Source organism: Drosophila melanogaster, chromosome 3L (assembly GCF_000001215.4).
Source record: "Drosophila melanogaster chromosome 3L".
Classification (NCBI taxonomy): domain Eukaryota; kingdom Metazoa; phylum Arthropoda; class Insecta; order Diptera; family Drosophilidae; genus Drosophila; species Drosophila melanogaster.
The window spans coordinates 976,020-995,852 of NT_037436.4; the positions used below are offsets into that span (position 1 = coordinate 976,020).

A 19,833-nucleotide genomic window follows, 5' to 3' on the forward strand; every position below is an offset into this window, starting at 1 on the left:
CACTAAAACTGCCACAATAACTCCATGAACAACAACAACAACAACAATAACAACAACAACTCAACCATCGAAAACAACAAAAGCCACACGCAAAGTGGCCTGGTATTCACACCACTCAATGAGTATGCAATTACAACCAACTAACTTCAATTACGAAATCTAAATATTTTTGCTCTATTCCCCTCGTCATATTGTAATGCAATAATAATCCAATGATTTACCCCTTTTCTCCGCATTTTGCACTGCTCTCTATTTTGGCACTCGTAGCCCCTCAAATTGATTTGTTAATTATTAGAACATTTGCCCGAAATCCAGTCACTTTGCTATCCCCTTTCGCATGGATTGCAATTAGAATTCAATTATGTTCAAATAAATTAATTTAGTTTCCGAAACGTGCTCATCATCTGGGTGGAAAAAAAAGAGAGAGAGCGTTGTCAGTGTGCGTGTGGGTGTCGGTGTGAATCTCCCATTTTTTGGGACCACTTGACAAAACCCTCGAGAACAGTACAGAGATAAAAAAAAAAATGGCCAGAAAAATAAGTAGTTTTCTATACTAAAGTAGAATCTCAATATGTGCTCCAATGGAATGTTGGAATATATTTTATGTTCTTGGATATTTCTTGAACTCTTTAAAAGTGTGATTTGTAGGGCACTTCGGATATAAAAGTTAAAGTAATTCTACCGAAATGTTATACCGCAATTAAAAAGTGCCAAAAAAGTACGGAGTCATTTATTTTTCTCTGTGCTGTTGCCAGGAGGCTGTGTTTTTTATGACAAGCCGAAAAGTGTTTGAGGGCCATTAAGTCGCTGTTCGCACCACACACACACACACACACACACAGGCATACACACTCACCCATACTCGTGCGCAGGCATGTAAAGCCATTGACAAACATCCTTTGGCCAGGCAGTCAATCAGCCTGCGGTTGGCCACTTCAGCAGCGCTCGCTCTTATTTTCCGCCCGCCACTTTCCGCCCCCTGCATGTCATCAAGTTCATAATTAGCTTAACCTCTTTACCCCCCAAAAAAAAAACCCCTTTCGTGCGTAATCCCCTGCCAATGCATCACTCAGTCAGTCAGTCAGTCAGTCACACAATATCTGCAGGATTTTTCAACTCGTTTACTGTCCCGCCTCGGTTTTTTTTTTTGTTGTTATTTGTGTTTTCGGTTCCAATGTTTCGTTGCTGCAATGAATTACTGTACTGTACACTTTTTATGGTTTCATGTTTGTCGATGTTTAAAAGTTTGCCACAGACAGAACCCAGACTAATTGGCGTAGCGGTTCCTTCACCAAAATTAACCGAAAACCGAGAGAAAACTGTAACAAGCAGATACTACAGAACATTTGTTTTCCGTTCATTCGTTCATTTTGGCTTTGCATATATCTTTTACCGAAAGCGAACTCAAACAATTTCATAATCCAAACAAAATGTTAATCATGCCAATCATAAAATATTGCCTTGCAAATCGAAATCAACGAGAGCACAAATAAATTCAAATTGATTTACAAATGCCGACGCAACGCGGGCTGTGCAGCAAAAGTTTATGAGAGTCGACACAAAAAACAGGCTGAAAAACAAGTGTTTGCAACGTTTGGTGAATGTCCTATATGCCAATTGGTTTGAACACCCCGTTTTCCCGGTTTCCTGCTTTCCCTCGATTTCCCTCGATTTCCCTCGATTCTCCTTGTTTCCCCAATTCGAACTGATTGATGAACCTTGCATACAGCTTTGCGAGATGTATGAGAACAATCGATTTTGATTTTAATTTATTCGCTGAATTTATTGTGTGCACTGAGATCTGAACTGAACTTTAGCTGTAAGTGAAGCGAGTCTGGAGACTTGACGGATGGCGAACTCTGGCTGTGGACTTTCGCAGGGTTAATGTGATTGAAATCCTGCCAAAGGATAATCCGCTTTTCTTCTTGTCAAAAATGTGATATTCCTAAAACTGAGCGCAGCTTTTTGACAAACTCAAAGCGAAAAGAACATCTCGATTGGAATCCCGAATCCCAAAACCAGAATGCTGAATGCTAAATCCTGAAATCCGGGAATCCCTTCAGCCGGCGGGACACGTACACTGCCGGTTTTAATGAATGCACAAGCCGGGGAGAAATTGGCAGAAAATTTATTAAATGCTCACGTATACAAATCCCTTGTACAAAACCGAAAACCGAAAATGCCTGCATCTGACAAGCACACATACACGCACAGGCAGCAATTGTTTTCGCAGAGAACAATAACTTGAACAGGATGCGCTCGAATATCTCGTCCTGGTTCTGGTTTTGCTCTCGATTCTGTTTCGGATTCGGTTTCGCCGGCTGATGTATGCATAAAATAATCCTTTTATGCTCGGCACAACAATGTCCGTGAAATGCAAAACAATAACAGTACTAACGATAGCATTTCCCCGCCTTCCCCGCAGGATGCCCATGCCCTCCTTCTGCGTTGCATTAACATAATGCGCAGGCAACTCAAGCAGGGCCCACGTGTCGTATGCGCAATGTGGGCGGCATGGGTTGCCATTCATGCACCCATCCACCCATCCGGTGGCAACTGTCGCCCCAACACTTTTGTTGCCATTTGATTTAGATGCCCCCCCCTCCCCGCACACCAAACAAATAAAGCATAAAGTGCATCTTCCGATGCGACCGTCGATATACAATATATCTAAACTAAAGCAACCCGAACCTATAAGGCTTATAATACATTTTTTCTAATATATAGTGTGCTTATTTTGATTTCAAAGATGGATGAAAGTGCAAAACAGCAGCTGTTGAATTCATTAAAAACTCGGGAAACCTATCTCGATCTCTAATGTGGTTAAGTTAGTCAGAAAGCGCATTCATAGGCATTGTTTTAAGTTGCACAACTTTGGATGCAGAGCAAAAGGCGCGGCCGATTTGTTTTCACAGCCTTTGCGGTTGATGAAAATGTAAATTTGATGCATTCCAAGAAGCCAGAACCAGATATGAACAAGATTAAAACTACAACTTTGTCAGGGTCGCTCCTTCCATCCATCCGAAAGAGTTGCCAGCAGAAGAGCGGAATAAATGGGGCCAGAGTTCGGAGCTCATGCAGCTTAAATATAAATACTAGCGTATATATGTATGTATAATGCCGTCAAGTTTCCATCCTCGTGCATTGTACATTACTCTTGGCTTAACCTTAACGAAATATGCCAACAATTTACTTTAAGTTACTTTTTATGTACTTAGTGGCCTGGCTCGGTTATTATTGTTGTTCTCGGTCCGCCCAACACAGAAATCCTTTCTTGGACTTCTGCCCAAGGAGCTGAGTGACTAAGGAACTCGCCGACTGGCGTGCGTTTCTGTTCGGTTTCAGTTTCAGCTTCAGCTTCAGCTTCAGTTTCGGTTTTTGTTTCTGCTCCTCGGCTTCGAGCCGTGGCCCATAAAATTTATGTTGCTTCATTCCTCAATAATTGCATAGCTCAGTAAATTTTAATGCAAGCGGTCATAAATAATTTCGTTCTGTTTGTGTTTGTGTTTTGTGTGTTTCGTTCACGATTTGCGTTTTGCCATTTGCGTTTACTCTGGGCCAGAGCGAAATAAATAACGTATACGCTAAATAACTCTGTCTCAGTCTCGTAGTGGAATAAGTACTTTAAGGAATGAACTCGAAGGCATTTCACGACCGGCGCACGACTAAAATGCATTTTGTTTGATATTCTCTTTGGCCTTTGACTCGACGCCTGTGCTGTGACCCTTTGCCCTTCCACTGACCCACCACAGTTTGCAAAAGCAAGTTAGCGTGATGAGCATGAATCTGTCAGCGAAACTCGATGAGCTGCAGCGGGGAGATCGACACCTGGAGACGACGGTCGCCCTGTGCGAAATCCGCACCCAGCTCCAGGAGCTGACCAAATCCGTGGAGAGCTGCCAGAGCGAGGTGTCCGAGGTGAGTTGGGAGTCGAGAATCCCAATAATACCTGGCTAAATTGCTTAGAATTTGTCCAAAAATTCGCTGTACTTATTTATATGAATAACTAAAAAAAGGATTCGTTGCTTATCCAGGTGAAGCGCGACATGGTGGCCATCAAGCACGAACTGGACACCGTGCAGCAGGTGAAGGAGGAGATCGAGGAGCTGCGCGAATACGTCGATCGACTGGAGGAGCACACGCACAGACGGAAGCTAAGACTTTTAGAACAAGTTTGTAGCTTAAATTATTTGCCATGTTGTGTAATTAAATACTTGAATTTCATTTCTCTATTCATGTACAAACCGAAACACCAAGAACCAACTACCAACAACCCAGAGCCAGACAACCACACGACCAAAAAACCACCCAGAACTACCCGAACATCCATCCACCCAGCCACACAAAACCACTGACGGCAGAAACTGCCACCATGACGGACAGATGCAAATGCTCTTCGGATTGGCCTCAGTTTCTGTCCACACTCAAACAAATTTATCCCCTATAACGACTTGAAAATTGGATAACCGAATTTCATTGGCCGAATTGCAGTATAAAAAGTACTTAACAGAGATTTGTTTGAGTGTACGGCACACGTACAGACGGCTTCTTCATCAACGTATATTAAATATTAGCTATCTAATTAGTTTTGTATTATTTATTTTTATAAGTTCTGTAGCAAAATCAAATAAATATATGCGAAAAATGTTAATACAACTTTTATTTTGTTCAATTTCATTGATTTGAAGTATGGTTTCCGACATCCGAACACTTTCATCCATCAGAACGTATCTTATTGTTTCGTTACCCCTGAGTTTCAATTAGAAAATTGGCCTTATCCAAAGAGAAAGCTTTGGTTTCCTTGACGCACACTCGTTTGCAAAGCGTTTGATGGACCCGCCCGCACATCCCCCACCAAATCCCCACCGTCCCGCCCCGCTCCCCCGCTGAATTGTTCACCACTAATGGTATTTACCAATCAAAACTTCCAGGGTCTCACCTTCTTCCTCACCTACTCGATTTTCTCGGCGGTGCTGGGCATGCTGCAATTCGGCTACAACACCGGCGTCATCAACGCGCCCGAAAAGAATATCGAGAACTTCATGAAGGACGTCTACAAGGACCGCTACGGCGAGGACATCAGCGAGGAGTTCATCCAGCAGCTCTACTCGGTGGCGGTATCCATTTTCGCCATCGGCGGCATGCTGGGCGGTTTCAGCGGAGGCTGGATGGCCAACCGCTTTGGCAGGTAATTTAATTGTCTTATATCAATAGTTTTATACCAAACTAGATATGATATCATTGCTTAAATGGTTTCCATTTGGTTCGAATTGCAGAAAAGGCGGCCTACTGTTGAACAATGTGCTCGGAATTGCCGGCGCCTGTTTGATGGGATTTACCAAAGTTAGTCATTCCTATGAAATGTTATTCCTTGGCCGATTTATAATTGGTGTTAATTGCGGTGAGTGATTATTATAAACTAATAAGTTCAAATACTTACTAATGGGTGCATGGATTTGATTCGAAGGCCTCAACACTTCGCTGGTGCCCATGTACATCTCGGAGATAGCGCCACTGAATCTGCGCGGTGGCTTAGGAACTGTTAATCAATTGGCTGTGACTGTAGGTTTACTATTATCCCAAGTGCTGGGCATCGAGCAAATCCTCGGCACCAACGAGGGCTGGCCCATCCTCCTGGGCCTGGCCATCTGCCCGGCGATCCTGCAGCTGATCCTGCTGCCCGTCTGCCCGGAATCGCCCAGATATCTGCTCATTACCAAGCAGTGGGAGGAGGAGGCGCGAAAAGGTACAACTCCTGTGTAATCTATAAACTTTAAGCTGCATCTTTTAACAAATCCTTGTGTAGCCCTGCGCCGACTGCGAGCCTCTGGGTCCGTGGAGGAGGACATCGAGGAGATGCGGGCCGAGGAGCGCGCCCAGCAGTCCGAGAGCCACATATCGACCATGGAGCTGATATGCTCGCCCACCCTGCGCCCTCCGCTGATCATCGGCATCGTGATGCAGCTGAGCCAGCAATTCAGCGGCATCAACGCCGTCTTCTACTATTCCACGTCGCTGTTCATGAGCTCGGGATTGACTGAGGAGAGCGCCAAGTTCGCTACGATAGGCATCGGCGCCATAATGGTAGGTTTCGAGAAGCCATCATCAAACGACCTCAGATTCTGAGTTATGTGTGTTACTGTATTTTTGCACAGGTTGTTATGACGCTCGTGTCCATTCCGCTAATGGATCGCACGGGTCGCCGGACCCTGCATCTCTATGGTCTGGGCGGAATGTTCATCTTCTCAATCTTCATCACCATTTCGTTCCTGATCAAGGCAAGTATAGTGGTGTCCAGGATTCTTGAGTCCTGCTCTTGCTCCTGTAGAGTAATGCCTGCGAATGTCAATGCTAAGATGCCTGCCAGTTTGGGTTTGCATTTGTTTGTCCCCCGCCCGTTCAGTGATTTGCATATGACTCTGAAATCCTAGAAACGCTAGAACTTATATCCCATATCCCATTTCCCATTTACTCCAAACGAGTGCGTGCGTTTATAAATATTTGAATATTAATATATTTTATGCATGAAGTTGTGTTTTACCCCTTCGAGCCCTCAAAACATGAAAAAAAAAAAAAAAAACAGAACATAAAAACACTCACCAACACACACGTAAGAGCATGACAGTTGTCCCGCGCGTATATCTATAAATTATTGATGTGAGATATATTTGAATTTATAACAAGTTGGATTTATGACTCTCGCCCAGCCATTAAACAAACGTAGCCTTTTTGTGTTTTTTCCGTGCTTGCGTTGATGTATTGCATTTAAGTCATAGACGTATGTGTGTTTAATTTATAGGCCAAAACTTGGTCACTTTAGTAATTAATTACGTCCTCTATCTGCGATTTGAAAATATGTTTACGCAGATTGTGGCACATGAATGATTAGCTTTGGAATGCTTTTGTGTTAGTTATGACTTTTTGAGTTTTTTACCGCTTTCCAACTTTGTATACACAGTTTGCACGTGGCTTGCCAATAGATATACAATAGTTACTTTTTCAGTTGCCTAGGCTAAGTTGTTGCGCCTGTGAGCTGGACCACAAATACCTATTTAATCAGGCACTTGTTTATGGATGTGTCAAGCATTTAAAGACAAGTTCCTGATTTCAAATATCCCGGCCAGCCCCTTGCGCAACTGTCCCGCCCCTAATTAGTGCTATTCTCGACTTGGCAGGCTTTCGCCCCACAAAACACTCACTCGAAATCGGTTGACGAATTCGTTCTGTTTATGATTTATACGCTTTGTTTTCCGCTAGAGGCAATCCACACAGTTTCAAAGGCAAGCAAAAGTTTCGACAAAAAGCAAAACCAACACACAACTGAGCAAAAGTTTTCCGGGCACCAGTTCCACCAGCTCCCCCAAAATGGAGAAAAACATAGAGCAGAGCACCGCGCTGAACTCGCTTTAGAGGTGTCACCACCTCCCACACACGAAACTCTCACATAGAAACCAAAACACTCAATGTGACCTCAAGCCATAATTTATACTCTTTGTTTGGTAATTGTGTAAGATATAGCTAACTTTGCAACTAAGTACAACAAAGCATTCCTAAGCATTCTCAGACCCAGAAAGACTCGAGCAGCAGTTCAGAGGTCAACTCTTTGAGAACCAAGAAAACGAGAGCAGCCAACTTCAGCTCCTATCAAACTTAATACTTTCGATAATCTAATAACCAACTCATGCATAAAAGAGATCAGGCTTATCTAGGGGGTTGTGTCTTATATTCATTCGTATTATTTCGAAGACAGTTCGTTAAGCGCGAGTAGAGGAAAAGCCTACATCGAGAATGCGAGTACTATGCATTTTGTATAGGAGTTCTTTGGTTATGTGCAGGAAATGATCGACTGGATGTCCTACCTCTCTGTGGTGGCCACTCTCGGATTCGTCGTCTTCTTTGCGGTGGGACCCGGTTCGATACCCTGGATGATTACCGCGGAGCTCTTCTCCCAGGGACCCCGGCCCAGTGCCATGGCTATTGCGGTGCTGGTCAACTGGATGGCCAACTTTGTGGTCGGCATTGGTTTCCCCAGCATGAAGGTGAGTTAAACGAGCTGAGCTTTCATTTAGTACAATGCTCGTCGTATTTGGATGTGACATATTATTCACTTTTTACAGACTGCCCTGGAGAACTACACGTTCTTGCCGTTCAGCGTATTCCTGGCCATCTTCTGGATATTCACGTACAAGAAGGTGCCCGAGACGAAGAACAAGACGTTCGAGGAGATCCTGGCCCTCTTCCGGCACAACAATGGCAGGTATGTGTCCTTGCACTAGCTCATTCTACGCTCAAATTCTGCACACAAATCATGGCAATATGTCGAATAGTTATCCAGCTCATAACTTAAACTCAACTTTCTTAACTGACACAAGAAATGCGAACTATAAATACTATAAAATACAATACAGAATCTTTGTACTATGCCCTTGATTACCATTACTTGGAAGTTTATTATGCGGTTTGCATAGCCAAACTGATCCAGTGAACCGCTTCTCAAGGATCGGTTCAGGGTTCAGAAGTTTTGATTTCCTTTCGTTTTGAAATTTTGGTTCCATTTTGTTTTACGAAGCACCATAAGTTCGAAAATAACCCTCTGACTTGAAATACGTTCCATGTATTCCTCCAAGGACCTTTCGAGATAGTAGACTGTACGGGTAAGTTGCATGAAGCCACCGAGGACGATTGATCAGACTCTTAAGCTCCGAATCTAAAAGATCCCCCATTCAAAATCAAATATTAGATCCGATGCGTTTCGCTCTCCAAAGTTCCACCTTAAATTTGTAGCTCGTATTGCTGTACTTTATTTAGCCACTTTATGTACAATTTTTAATCGAACCAAAAATACTAAAAACAAAGCTAACCGAATCGAATTGAGATTGTGGATTCCTGCGCTCAAAAGTTTCTATGAATTTTTCGGCATGTTTGCTTAACTTTGCCTGTACTTTGTTACAACTCGTTACTTTGTTACTACAACTACAAACCATAAACAACTGGCTGCCGTAAAGCAAACTAAATAAGACTCATAATAGCCAAACTATATACAATAAATACCCAATATTAAATATCAATTTTAATACTCTACTCTCCAACTCTCTCTATGCATAGCTAAGCCGTTACCTATACTTACTACTATTAAGAGCCGCATCTCATCTCTTTCTGCCCCCCCATCACGTTATCCGATGTATCAGAATCGCTATCATTGCGTCCCGTTTCCCCTCATAGCTCATTTACAAATCAAATTGGTTGGTTCAAAGTGCTCCATCCATGCATTTCATTAAAGCCCCACTTACACTGCCACACCACATGCACACTGATTTTGTTGCCCGATCTTTGATCATATAGCGAGGATAATGCCAATGGAAACAGTGTTACCACCGCGGACTTTGAGTTGTCGCAGAACGATGGCGAAGAGAAAGGTGGCGTGCATGCCAAGGCACAGTGAAGCTCCGCTAGGATAGCTACACCCCAGAAACAGTGTGACACCCACCAGACCGTTCAGTCCTTCCAAATAACTTATATACTTCAATCACTACCTTCACTCATAGCAATTCCTGGTCGGAATTCCGGGACGGAGAACGTGGGAGCCATATATCAATTAGTACTAGTGCTAGTTTAATTTAATTTCACGTTATATGTTTGATTTCAAATAAATGTTATTTTATTATCATTTTGATTTGTCTTGATTTTCATTTTTTTGATTTTTAAGCCGCGCCTAATAACTTCCAAGCAGCCTCAAACTACAATACACCACTAACTACAGAAACCTCCAGCGAGACCCTTTCCACCGGCGTCTCTCTCAACTTCAAAGAAACAGCCAAACCCCGACAAAACTCTCGAAATTGCTTTCATTAGTTGCAAAGAAATTAAATTTACCAAATACGTTTACACTTAAAACATAATCGTAGAGTGTGCGAATTTCAGGAGTATGCTAAACTGCACAAATAGCTTGGAGCCACAAAGTATGAATTCTGGCATCGAGCATGCCGCCTTGATGGTATCCGAGGAGAAGACCCAACATGACTCACGTAAGAATCCAAAACACGCCGGCGTTCCACCCAGAACACCCGAATCCGATTCCGAATCCGAATCCGAATCCGATCCCGAATCCTCCGCATCCTCATCCTGAATCCCTGAATTCCTGAAACCACAACCACACCTCGATTGCGTTTCAGTTTCACTTCCAGTTTCCGTTTGAGTTTTTAATTTCCTCGTTATTTGTTGTGCAAATTGCTCGAACCACACACCCAATATTTGCATATCCATATACACAGGTTGTGAAACGAACACACACACAAGATAGCAAATGTCCTGTAGGTAAACATACATAAAAGACCCTAATTTTGAATTTACTTGTTAACTGTTTAAACCGAACAAACTGTATCTATGTAAATTGCCACATGAACCAAACTTGTCTAACGCGTCGCATAATTAATTTTTTGTTTGACATAACCGAAACTGCGTCCAAATTATGCGCATTTAAATCTGTAGGGACTTAAAAAACACTCTTTTTTGGGTGAAGAGGAAACATAAAATTTGAATTTAAGAAAAACACACCTTTTCGAGCAATTAGTCAATAGATGTTTCGTTAGTTAATCACAGCAAAAAATTCTGCATTAACCCGATCCATTCAAATTCCCTTTCTGAACTCCATCATCTCCACTCATTAATATAAGTGTGTGTGTGTGTGTGTGTGTATCTATGAATTTACGACTCTTATTGTTTGCCTAGTAACTCTGATGTATTATTTGGAATGTCCTATTTACTTAGTTGCTTGTTATTGTAGCAATTCGATTTGTACTGCTCTCTTCTAATCTGTAACTAAAACCGCGATGCGATGCTCGCGTCCGTCTGAATAAATTAACTATCTTGCATTGTTTATTTCCATTCGGATTTATGAATTGTGTTTTTTTGGATCAAACAATTTTAAACATTGGAACCCTATCAATCTCAATCGATCAAATTCAACCATCAACTGGACCTCTAACACACAACCAACACTCAACTATTGTATGTAACCAACTTCGACAACAACCACCAATATTGGCGCCTATCTGATCTTGCATGAAATGAAAAACCAAAACTCGATAATCGAAAATCTAAAATCAAAATCTGCAAATCGAGAAATCCCTTTGCCGTGCATTGTAATAATCAAGTGTTTGGTACGACCTCGTTTTCCCTGACGGTTGAAGGCATGGGTCCCTATCCGCTGAGCGATAGCACCAATCTCCTGGGTCCCGGATCGAGCAGCTATGGTCCGGGCGGAGTCCTCGGCCTGGCCGGTTCCGGCTCCGGATTGGGTGGCCAGTGCTACACGAACTACGGCACCAATCTGCAAACGCCGCAGGCGGCGAGAAAGTGCCACTACGACGAGGTCGACGACTACAGTTTCCGCCGGCACTCGGCGCACGGAAGGATGTCATGTAGGTTGACCCACACCACCGCTAATAATAAGCCACCACAATCCAGCTAGCTAGTCAGCCACTGAGCCACTGAGCCACTGAGCCACTGACCCACTGAGTCACCTCGCTGCCACTCAGGCAATCACGAAAGCATTTACACGAAAATGCCCAAACCAAGTGCACCCAGTCGAATCTAAGCCATCTAACTAACTATATAGTACATATATATCCAATTAGGCTAAGGCTCAAGCTGACGCTAAAACGAACCACCGACAGTTCGGATCTGATGAACCGTAGCTTACATTATTTCCTTTCGTTCCTTTATAGTACGCAAATGAAGGGAAAACCACTGATCTTGGGACCAACTATAAAAAAAGACAAAAAAAAGGAGCGAACCGATTGGCTAAGTAATGAAAAGTCGCACCATTCTGTGAAAACAAACACCATACACCCAAAGTACACCCAAGTCACCCACTCGCTCAAAGATCAGAGAAAAAAAAGTGCCAATAATGCGACTGAAAATAAACACAAATCATTCAAACCATCTGACCTTTTCACTCGAAATCATTTATTATTTAAATGCCAGCCAATTAGCCCCGTAAACATTATTTCTAATGCTTTCAATATATTAGCTTAAAAATCGAATGGGCCATAATTTAATAGAATGATGCAGCTGCGGTCAATGTTTTAGTTTTTAGTTGCAGTGGCGCCCGAACACAGGGCCTATTGCCTATTTCTGTTACAATTTAATTGATTACAACTATTATTGCCGCAGCCGCACAAAAAGGCTAAATGAAAATCGTTTGAGTAAATTAATTAATCAATCAATCAGGCCATCAATCAACCAGCCCTCTCGACTTCATCATCGCCGTGTCAAGGATGTGTTTTGTGCATGATGTATTTGCAAGCAATTGCAAGCGTTTTTATCGCCTTTACCCAATTGCATGCGTATTATTGGCATGAACTTTTTGCATGCACTTTATTAATTAGCAGCAGTAGTGAATGCATCGCAGCTATGAACGCCCGAAAAAAGCCCGCCCATAAATTAAATACTAACGATGAACGATGAACGATGAACGCTGAGAAACCCACAATTTGGCACGCCGTATTAATTGCTTTTTTCGTATTCTCGACCTGTGTTTATTTGTTTGCTCCCTCGCCGCCTTTCGCTGGGCAGCTGCATCCGAGCGATTTTTAGAAGGCGGCCGAAGTACACACCAGGGCCGGAGCGCTGCCTCTGCGCCCCATCACCCTCGTCAGCCTCCACCTGTCTGCCCGAGCAGCGGGCCTTGACTGAGGAGCGCCTCGCCTCCTGACTCTGCCAGTGTTCGTTCCACGAGTCGCGCTGAGGAGCCGCACCAGCCGCAGCAGGTGCACCATCAACAGCAGCAGGTGCACCACCAACAGCAACATCAGTCGCGCTATGCCACACACGAATACGTACACTGTAGCTATGAGAAGGAAGTCGTATGTGATCAGGCCAATCCCTCGCAAGCACCACCACAGCAGCCAGCACCACCAGTACAGCAGCACCAGCAACAGCCACCACCGCCATTGCACCACTGCCAGCAGCGTAAGCACAGCCATAGTCCGCACCACAGTCGCCACACCTCGCCGCACTCGCACCATCACCATTCGCACCACAGTCGCCACAGTCGGAGGAGTCGTCGCCAGGGTAGCGGCAGTCTGCCGGGAGCGCATCAGGGCTCGGCCAACCACTCGGTGATGCGACCTTCGATATGCACCAGTCGTCGGCATCGCTCCGTTACGGACATATCCACGACGAATGTATGCCAGGATCCCGCCTGTTCGGATCGGGAGGTTCAGGAGATTATGGTAAGACGTACCTGCTGCAACACCACTGCCACCAACAGCTCCTCCCGCACCGAACTGGCCCAGTGTTTCGCCGAAGACCTCTACGGCTCATCCCGACGACCGAGTAGCTGTTGCACCAGCTCCGACTACTGCTACCAGACAGACTCGACGAGTCTGTATGGCTCTAGGTCATCGTTGAGTCGCAACAATTCCATCAAGTCTGCCTCGGCTCTAGTGCGTAAGCACCACAGGAGTCAGAGGAGCCTGCTGCCCGAGCATCGCCACCCCAGCTACACTTCCATATCGCTGAGGGGCTTAAACGCCAGCCGCCCGAATAGCCAATTGGGTTCGCTGACTTCGATCTTTGACCGCGCCAAGAACATGGCGCCCGAGGGATCCACACTGGAGCGTCAGAGTTCGAAAGGCGCCTTGGGCAGCAGCGAGCTGCCGGAGTACGCCTGCTCCCCGTCACCGATTCGCTGGAGCTTCCTGGCCGATGGTAGATCTCCTTCCGAAATGGAGGGAGCAGTCGGCGGAGGTCCTGAGAGGGAACAGGAGGAGGAGGACAAGTTGGACGCCTGGCAAGTGCCCGAGCCGGAGCCGGAAAAGAAGCCCTGCCGGAAGATTACCACAAGCTCCTCCGTTTACGACGAGGGGCCGAGCACCTCGGCAGCAGCTGCTCGGAAGCGGCGGGGCAGCAAGGGAAGTCGCGGAAGCAAGGGCAGTGGCAGTTACCATTGTGAGTTCGAGGATGAGGCCACCACCACTGTGATGTTCCATCAGGATGCCGGCGAGGCGTACAACAATTGCTGCAGCAATAACTACAACTACATACAGTGCAACACGTACTTGGATCAGGATCTGCAGATCACCAGCGAGGACATCCACCAGTATCTGTCCAAGGGCGATGCCACAGCCAGTGACATTCTGAACAACTCCAAAAACTATCCCTTCCAGCCCTCGAACGCCCTAGAGTTTCAGTACAAGAACAATTTCCAGCAGGGTCAAGCGAACGCCAATAACAATAATACCAACACCACAAACACAGCGTCCAGCGATGCTGCCGAGTGTTTCCAAAACTACAGGGCCATCTCGAAGGAGACGAACCTGAACCAGACTTCAACGGAACAGCTCTCGCCCACAAACATCAATTTGTCAACGAGCTCGAACAACATAAACATCGTGTTCAGCAGCAGCTTGGAACGGAATGCCAACGAGGTCAAGTTTATCAATAACAGAAGTGGTGCAAGCGGTGGTTCCGAGATGGGCTGTGAGGTGGGTCACCATGCGGGCTATTTGCCCTACACCTATCCCAGCTACGATTACACGAACATGTCGGGAAACTCGCATTTCGAGAAGCCCCTGGGCATAGACGAGCTACCCAAGGAGTTTTGCGGATTGGAGGGCGCTGGAGGCGGTGGCGCCTCCACCACCAGTGAGCACTCCTCGTCGCTGCCATCGCCGCAACCACTGACGCACCACCAGCAGCTGCACCACTTCGAGTCCTTCGATGCCGCCTCCGAACACAATTTGCTAGCTGCCCAACCTATGTCGCCGGGCTCCCCGCTGTCGGGGTCCGTGAACCCTGCTGGCGATGACTTTGTCCAGATGCACCACTATCATCACGCCAACTCACCGCACTCACAATCGCACCACAGCCACGCCCACACGCACACCCACGGCCACCACGTGCACCACCTGCTAAACCACCCCGCCTACGATCTGACCGACGATCAGTTCCGGTTGGGATCGGCTTTGAAGCGAGTGCGCAAGCGAGCACGCAAGTACACCGACTTCCTGCGCAAGAAGTGAGCGATTCCGCGGACTCACTGCATCCTGAATCCTGCATCCTCCCCTAGATTCACCCTACTTCGGCCGCAAATACCTGGTGGTCTCGAAGCGACGATCGCAGAGCCTGGACGAAGACTAATCATGTGGCGACTGGACAAGCAATAGCCGAGGAAGCAGCGGTGTTGTTCGGCCGATCGAGAACCATAATTACATTTAATTACAATTTTTACACTGCCAAAAAGTTAAGTAAATTAAAGTTAATTTTTGCTAAGCCAAAACTCTGTTTAAAGCGAGGATCACACAGATCAGACACGAGCACTACGGAAAGGGTGGATTTACGAGGGTGGTAAAATTCGGGTTCTTGAAGTTATATAGGTTATTGTCCGTACAATCTTGGAGAACTTGTATATAGTTTTACCTTCCAGAAATTCACTCGCCCTAATGCACAAACAAGCCACACACACGAATCACATCAGCTGCAAACACAAGAGGAAGATGAACAACGACTATTTTAAATAATGAAAGGAAGTACTTAAGCTAACAGTGCGTATACATAATAAATACAAGCGGTATCAGAGGCGGGCATTTGTATATTCAACTTAAACATAAGCGAAGGTTTTGAATTTGCATATTTAAATTGACTAAACCCATATACATAGTTAAGAGCCAAGGCAAATGGAAATAATAATGCACACCTACTCAAGCCTAGAAGATAGACAACCAATCTAAACATACCAGTTAAAGCTAGCTATAAGGATGCGATCAGATGGATCAGATGGATCAGATCGGAGCAGCGCCACAAGATTTAGAGTTTCAGCAACCGCAACTGCAAACGCAAGTGCAACTAAATAATGAAATTAACCATTAATTAACAAACAAAACAAGCAAGACAAGAACAGCAACTGTAGTTTGGCACACTAAGGACAACAAGTTAAATGTTATAAAAACGAGTGTTAAGATTACACGAAAAAGTGAGAGTTTTGTTAGCATTTATTTGATATGCGCGTATTTTCAGGGACTGCTTGCGATTTTTGTAATAAAGCAATAAGCCGTTTTGCTCAAGGATTAAATACGTTTTCGTTTCACCCAGAGCCCCACAATTCTTTTGATTTTTTCTGCATTTCCGCATAATTCCTTTCAAGTGTATTATCCCCCAACAACTGTCTTCCAATTATACTTTCTAGTCGTATCTCTCGTCGTAGCCTCAGTTGCTCCCAAAAATAAATGTAAACTAAGCACTCCAACTTATTTTAATGGCCGTTGAATCAGACGTACCTTGCGTGAGAACAAAGAAAACCGAGAAAATTGTAAATAACTGCTGTTGATTAATTACTAACCTAATTTACGAGTAACAACTAAATGAACTTAATTTGTAGTCTTTAGCCGTGGCGAATCATTATGAATTAGTGAACCGAAAATAATAAATATAAATGCACTGCCAAAAACAAAGGTTTTAAGTAAAAGAACAACAAGAACAAGATCCTCTGGGAGACTCAAACGAAAAAGAAAAAAAAACACTAAAGGATCAAGTTCACAAAACCAAATCGAAAATGAAAACTGCTGTAAATATAAGAATGAATACATATAGAGAAATCATAGACATTTTTTAAAGGCACATTAATTAAAGAGGAGCATGCAATTTGCAGATTTTTTACATTATTTTAATGAACTAAGGAAAACAATAATGAGTTAAACGGAGCTACGAAACCGAAAAACCAACAAAAAATTAAAACGCCACGCGGCCGTGCGATTTTGTAACAAAATCAAAAGACAGAATGTTAACATTGCGTAAAGTTAAATCAAGTATAAAAATCGAAAACGAATAAAAAAAACAGGCACCTCAAAATGGCGTAAAAGGTGCGTGAACTCGGCACCGGAAACGGAAACTGACTGGTCTTAAGTTGTGTGCACCATTCGAACTGTAAATAACAGATTCTGATCTGCCGAAACAATTAGCCCTAGAATGCAACCCGAAAATCCCCAAAACAACGGACCGAGTTAAAGACATTATCCGCTAATAGGAAAACCACTACTATGGGAGAGGCACTACTAAAACCGAGGCAAATCCCTTTAAAGTTCACGTAGCAAGGACACAAACTTACCAGTTAGCCCAAAAACCCTCGAATCGATGAGATTTCGAGCCACGATAATCACACACAAAACCGAACAGAAGTTAAAGCCAGCGGCAAGAATTAGTAAGATGCCGATTGAAAATATAGCTGAATTAACACAATTAACAATGGCATTATACCCTAGCGACTTTTTTTTACCTGTTTGTACTTTAGTTTGTGGTTCGGATATGTTCTAGCATTTGTCATAGCCACTTATAGTTGTGTACATAACTAGTTAAAATTGTGCATACAGAACGGTTATCTTAAGTATATAAATACACGCAACGGTGAATATTAGCAAGACCCTGAAGAAACACTCAAACTATACAGACTTGCCAGCCAGATTCGCATTCCGACACACTGAGAATATTCGGAGGTGGAAGTGGGAGTAACGCGGAATAATAATTACATTATTAATATACAACAATAAACTTGAACCTAGGTATATGATTCTGAATTTAAATAATTTTTAGTAAGGCAGAGCAAAGAAACGAGAAGCAAATGCAAAACGGAAACTCTAAACACTTGAATGAAATTAAAAGACAACTTATTAAAAATACAAATAAAAATTGATGAATTAAGTAAAGTAAATTGCTCAATTTAGCTGAGAGTATAAATAAAGAATTATACGTTAAGTAATAATTTCAAAATACAAACCAGTCTTGTTCTTGGGCCAGGGTAAAAATGTGGCTGAAAGGAAATCATTTTCATGACAATTTCGGGTGGAGAACACTTTTAAGAAATAAAGGATACATTGGCAGCACTGATTGCGATATACATCGATAAAAAGGATTCGAGTGCGCACTGCGCATGTCAAGGATGTGTCAGATTTGGTTGACAGTTCTGGACTTTAAGGGTATATACCCGTACCTTCGATGGGGTGTGTAAGCAAGCTGGTTAAAAATGGAAATCTCTGGCTTTTAAAATGTTGACCGCCCTGCGTCGGAAAATTCGGTTCGGAATGCAGCGCACGGTTTTAATTGCGGTCCTGCTGGCGGTGGGCATTTTCAGCTACGCCTTTCTCAACCTCAAGTTCTGCTTCAAGTTGATGTCCCATCGGAGCCTCAACTTGATGGTAAGCTATTTCCCCTTTCCTTCACTGCAATATATGCATTTCTCAATATAATCTTGTATGGAATAGTGCCAGAAATTCGAAAAACATGAGTACAGCGGCTCTCTGTGTGAGGAACTCTGTGGTTCCCAATCTTCCTTCGACAACTTTCAGTGTCCGCTGAATGATATGAAAACTATCCTCTTTACGGCCGAAAAGAACGGCGACTTGTATGCGGTGAAGGTAGGTCGCGTTTTCCTGGTTCTCACGCTCTGGTTGCCAAGACTACGACTTTTCCATTTTTCCACTCACTTAGCTGGCCCGGCACAACGATGACGAGCTGAGCTGGACGAACAACAAGGGGGAGTCGATATACCCCAAGCTCGAGGAGTTCCACGAGATCGTGAAGCTGCACATCATTCTGGCGTACAATGTCACCCTGGATGATAATATGGTGAATAGACACGAGATTAGATTGTGCTCAGAAAATAAAGTATCTGGCTTTCATGTGAAAATTTCAGATCCGCGCTCTGGTCAACCAGGAAATAGCCGATGATAACTCGCAGCAGATGGTCAGTTTTTGGCGGCTCTTCAAGGACAACAACTACATGATGGGCAAACTTTTCGACGAGGAATCCATCTTTCCGGCTGTGCTGGGCTCCTGTGGACCCTACTACGCCACTGAGGGACTGGAGATTGTGCAGTCCAACCCCAGCATAATGCAGTATCTGTGGGTTCTTAGTTCTAACGAAAATATGATCGGAACTTATGTATCTTTTAACTGTATAGGGCCTCCAATCGCGTGCAGCGGCTGAAGCATGCTCTCAATATTATGGAGTACATTTTCCGACTGGACGAAATGAAGCCGGAGCCGCTGAAGATGTGCAAGATGCAGGTGAATCGCTTCGGAACCGCCTCTGAGCGAAGACTGAAGTACCAGAGTGCCGAGCACGTCTATGTGGAGAGCCAGCTGGACAAGCGATTGTCCAGGGGCGTCAAGTGCCACGCCCACCAGGACTGCCACTTCCACTCCTGCCGAGGATTGTGTGACGAGGAGAAGCAATCCTGCACGCACATTCAGCAGAACAACAACTTCCAGATTTTCTGCGAGCACATCCTACTGGGCGGAGGCACATTTCAGCCCGGCCTCCTCAGCGGAGTGCGCCTCTCCAAGGCGCTCCAGAAGCTGGTCAAGATGTGCGTCCAGCCGCCCAAGGAGCATCAAGTGCCAGGACGCCAGTGGGCACCCAACACGCAGCTCGCCCTGAGGCTCTACAACGAGCTGAAGCAACTGCATCAGGCTGCAACAGCATCCGCAGGATCCGTGATTCCCGACGAGGGACAGGCACGTCGGGGAGTCTAAAACATTCGGGGATTGGTACGGAAGTCGGAGAAGCTCGGAAGCAGCGGACGGTAGATCAATTGGCGTACAGCTGGCTCAAAACTGATAGCATTTTTATAAGTAGACTTAATTAATTACAAGTAAATAAAACAAAAATGCTTTTTTTGACTACAACAAAACAAATCTTATTGCCTCTTTAAATTAATTACCAATCTAATTTAAATTGGATAAATCAAGAAGCCACTGCAAAAACAAAATGTAGTTTTTTGGACAATTGAAATTCCCGCCATTCTTCTTCTTGGTTACCTAACATTCACCATTCTT

At 44.3% G+C, this 19,833-nt stretch overlaps 2 protein-coding genes across 21 annotated transcripts in view; both read left to right on the top strand.

Annotated features, from left to right (window-relative positions):
• The window catches only part of Glut1 (Glucose transporter 1), a 79,715-nt gene extending 61,946 nt beyond the window's left edge, over positions 1-17,769 (top strand). For 2 of the 20 annotated variants that reach the window (NM_001274302.1, NM_001104000.2), the window contains exons 3-11: positions 4,932-5,188; positions 5,277-5,401; positions 5,468-5,746; positions 5,807-6,084; positions 6,156-6,278; positions 7,836-8,039; positions 8,118-8,257; positions 9,922-10,025; positions 12,577-15,279. In NM_001274302.1, coding sequence (NP_001261231.1) covers positions 4,932-5,188; positions 5,277-5,401; positions 5,468-5,746; positions 5,807-6,084; positions 6,156-6,278; positions 7,836-8,039; positions 8,118-8,257; positions 9,922-10,025; positions 12,577-12,692 — 1,626 coding nt within the window. In that variant the 3' untranslated portion in view covers positions 12,693-15,279. Of the gene's footprint in view, positions 1-3,752; positions 3,919-4,034; positions 4,203-4,257; positions 4,585-4,931; positions 5,189-5,276; positions 5,402-5,467; positions 5,747-5,806; positions 6,085-6,155; positions 6,564-7,814; positions 8,040-8,117; positions 8,418-9,342; positions 9,604-9,706; positions 10,026-11,153; positions 11,421-11,726; positions 11,807-12,576 lie in introns of those variants that run through there. The other 18 variants (NM_001274305.1, NM_167846.3, NM_079154.3 and 15 more) reach the window with 16 other exon arrangements.
• A 194-nt stretch (positions 17,770-17,963) lies between these two features.
• On the top strand, positions 17,964-19,684 carry aln (allnighter). Its single transcript, NM_206227.3, has 5 exons — positions 17,964-18,191; positions 18,258-18,410; positions 18,484-18,621; positions 18,689-18,897; positions 18,957-19,684. Exons 1-5 carry the CDS (start codon positions 18,042-18,044, stop codon positions 19,528-19,530), a joined length of 1,224 nt encoding a protein of 407 aa, NP_995949.1. The 5' UTR covers positions 17,964-18,041; the 3' UTR covers positions 19,531-19,684.
• The last annotated feature ends 149 nt before the right edge of the window (positions 19,685-19,833 follow it).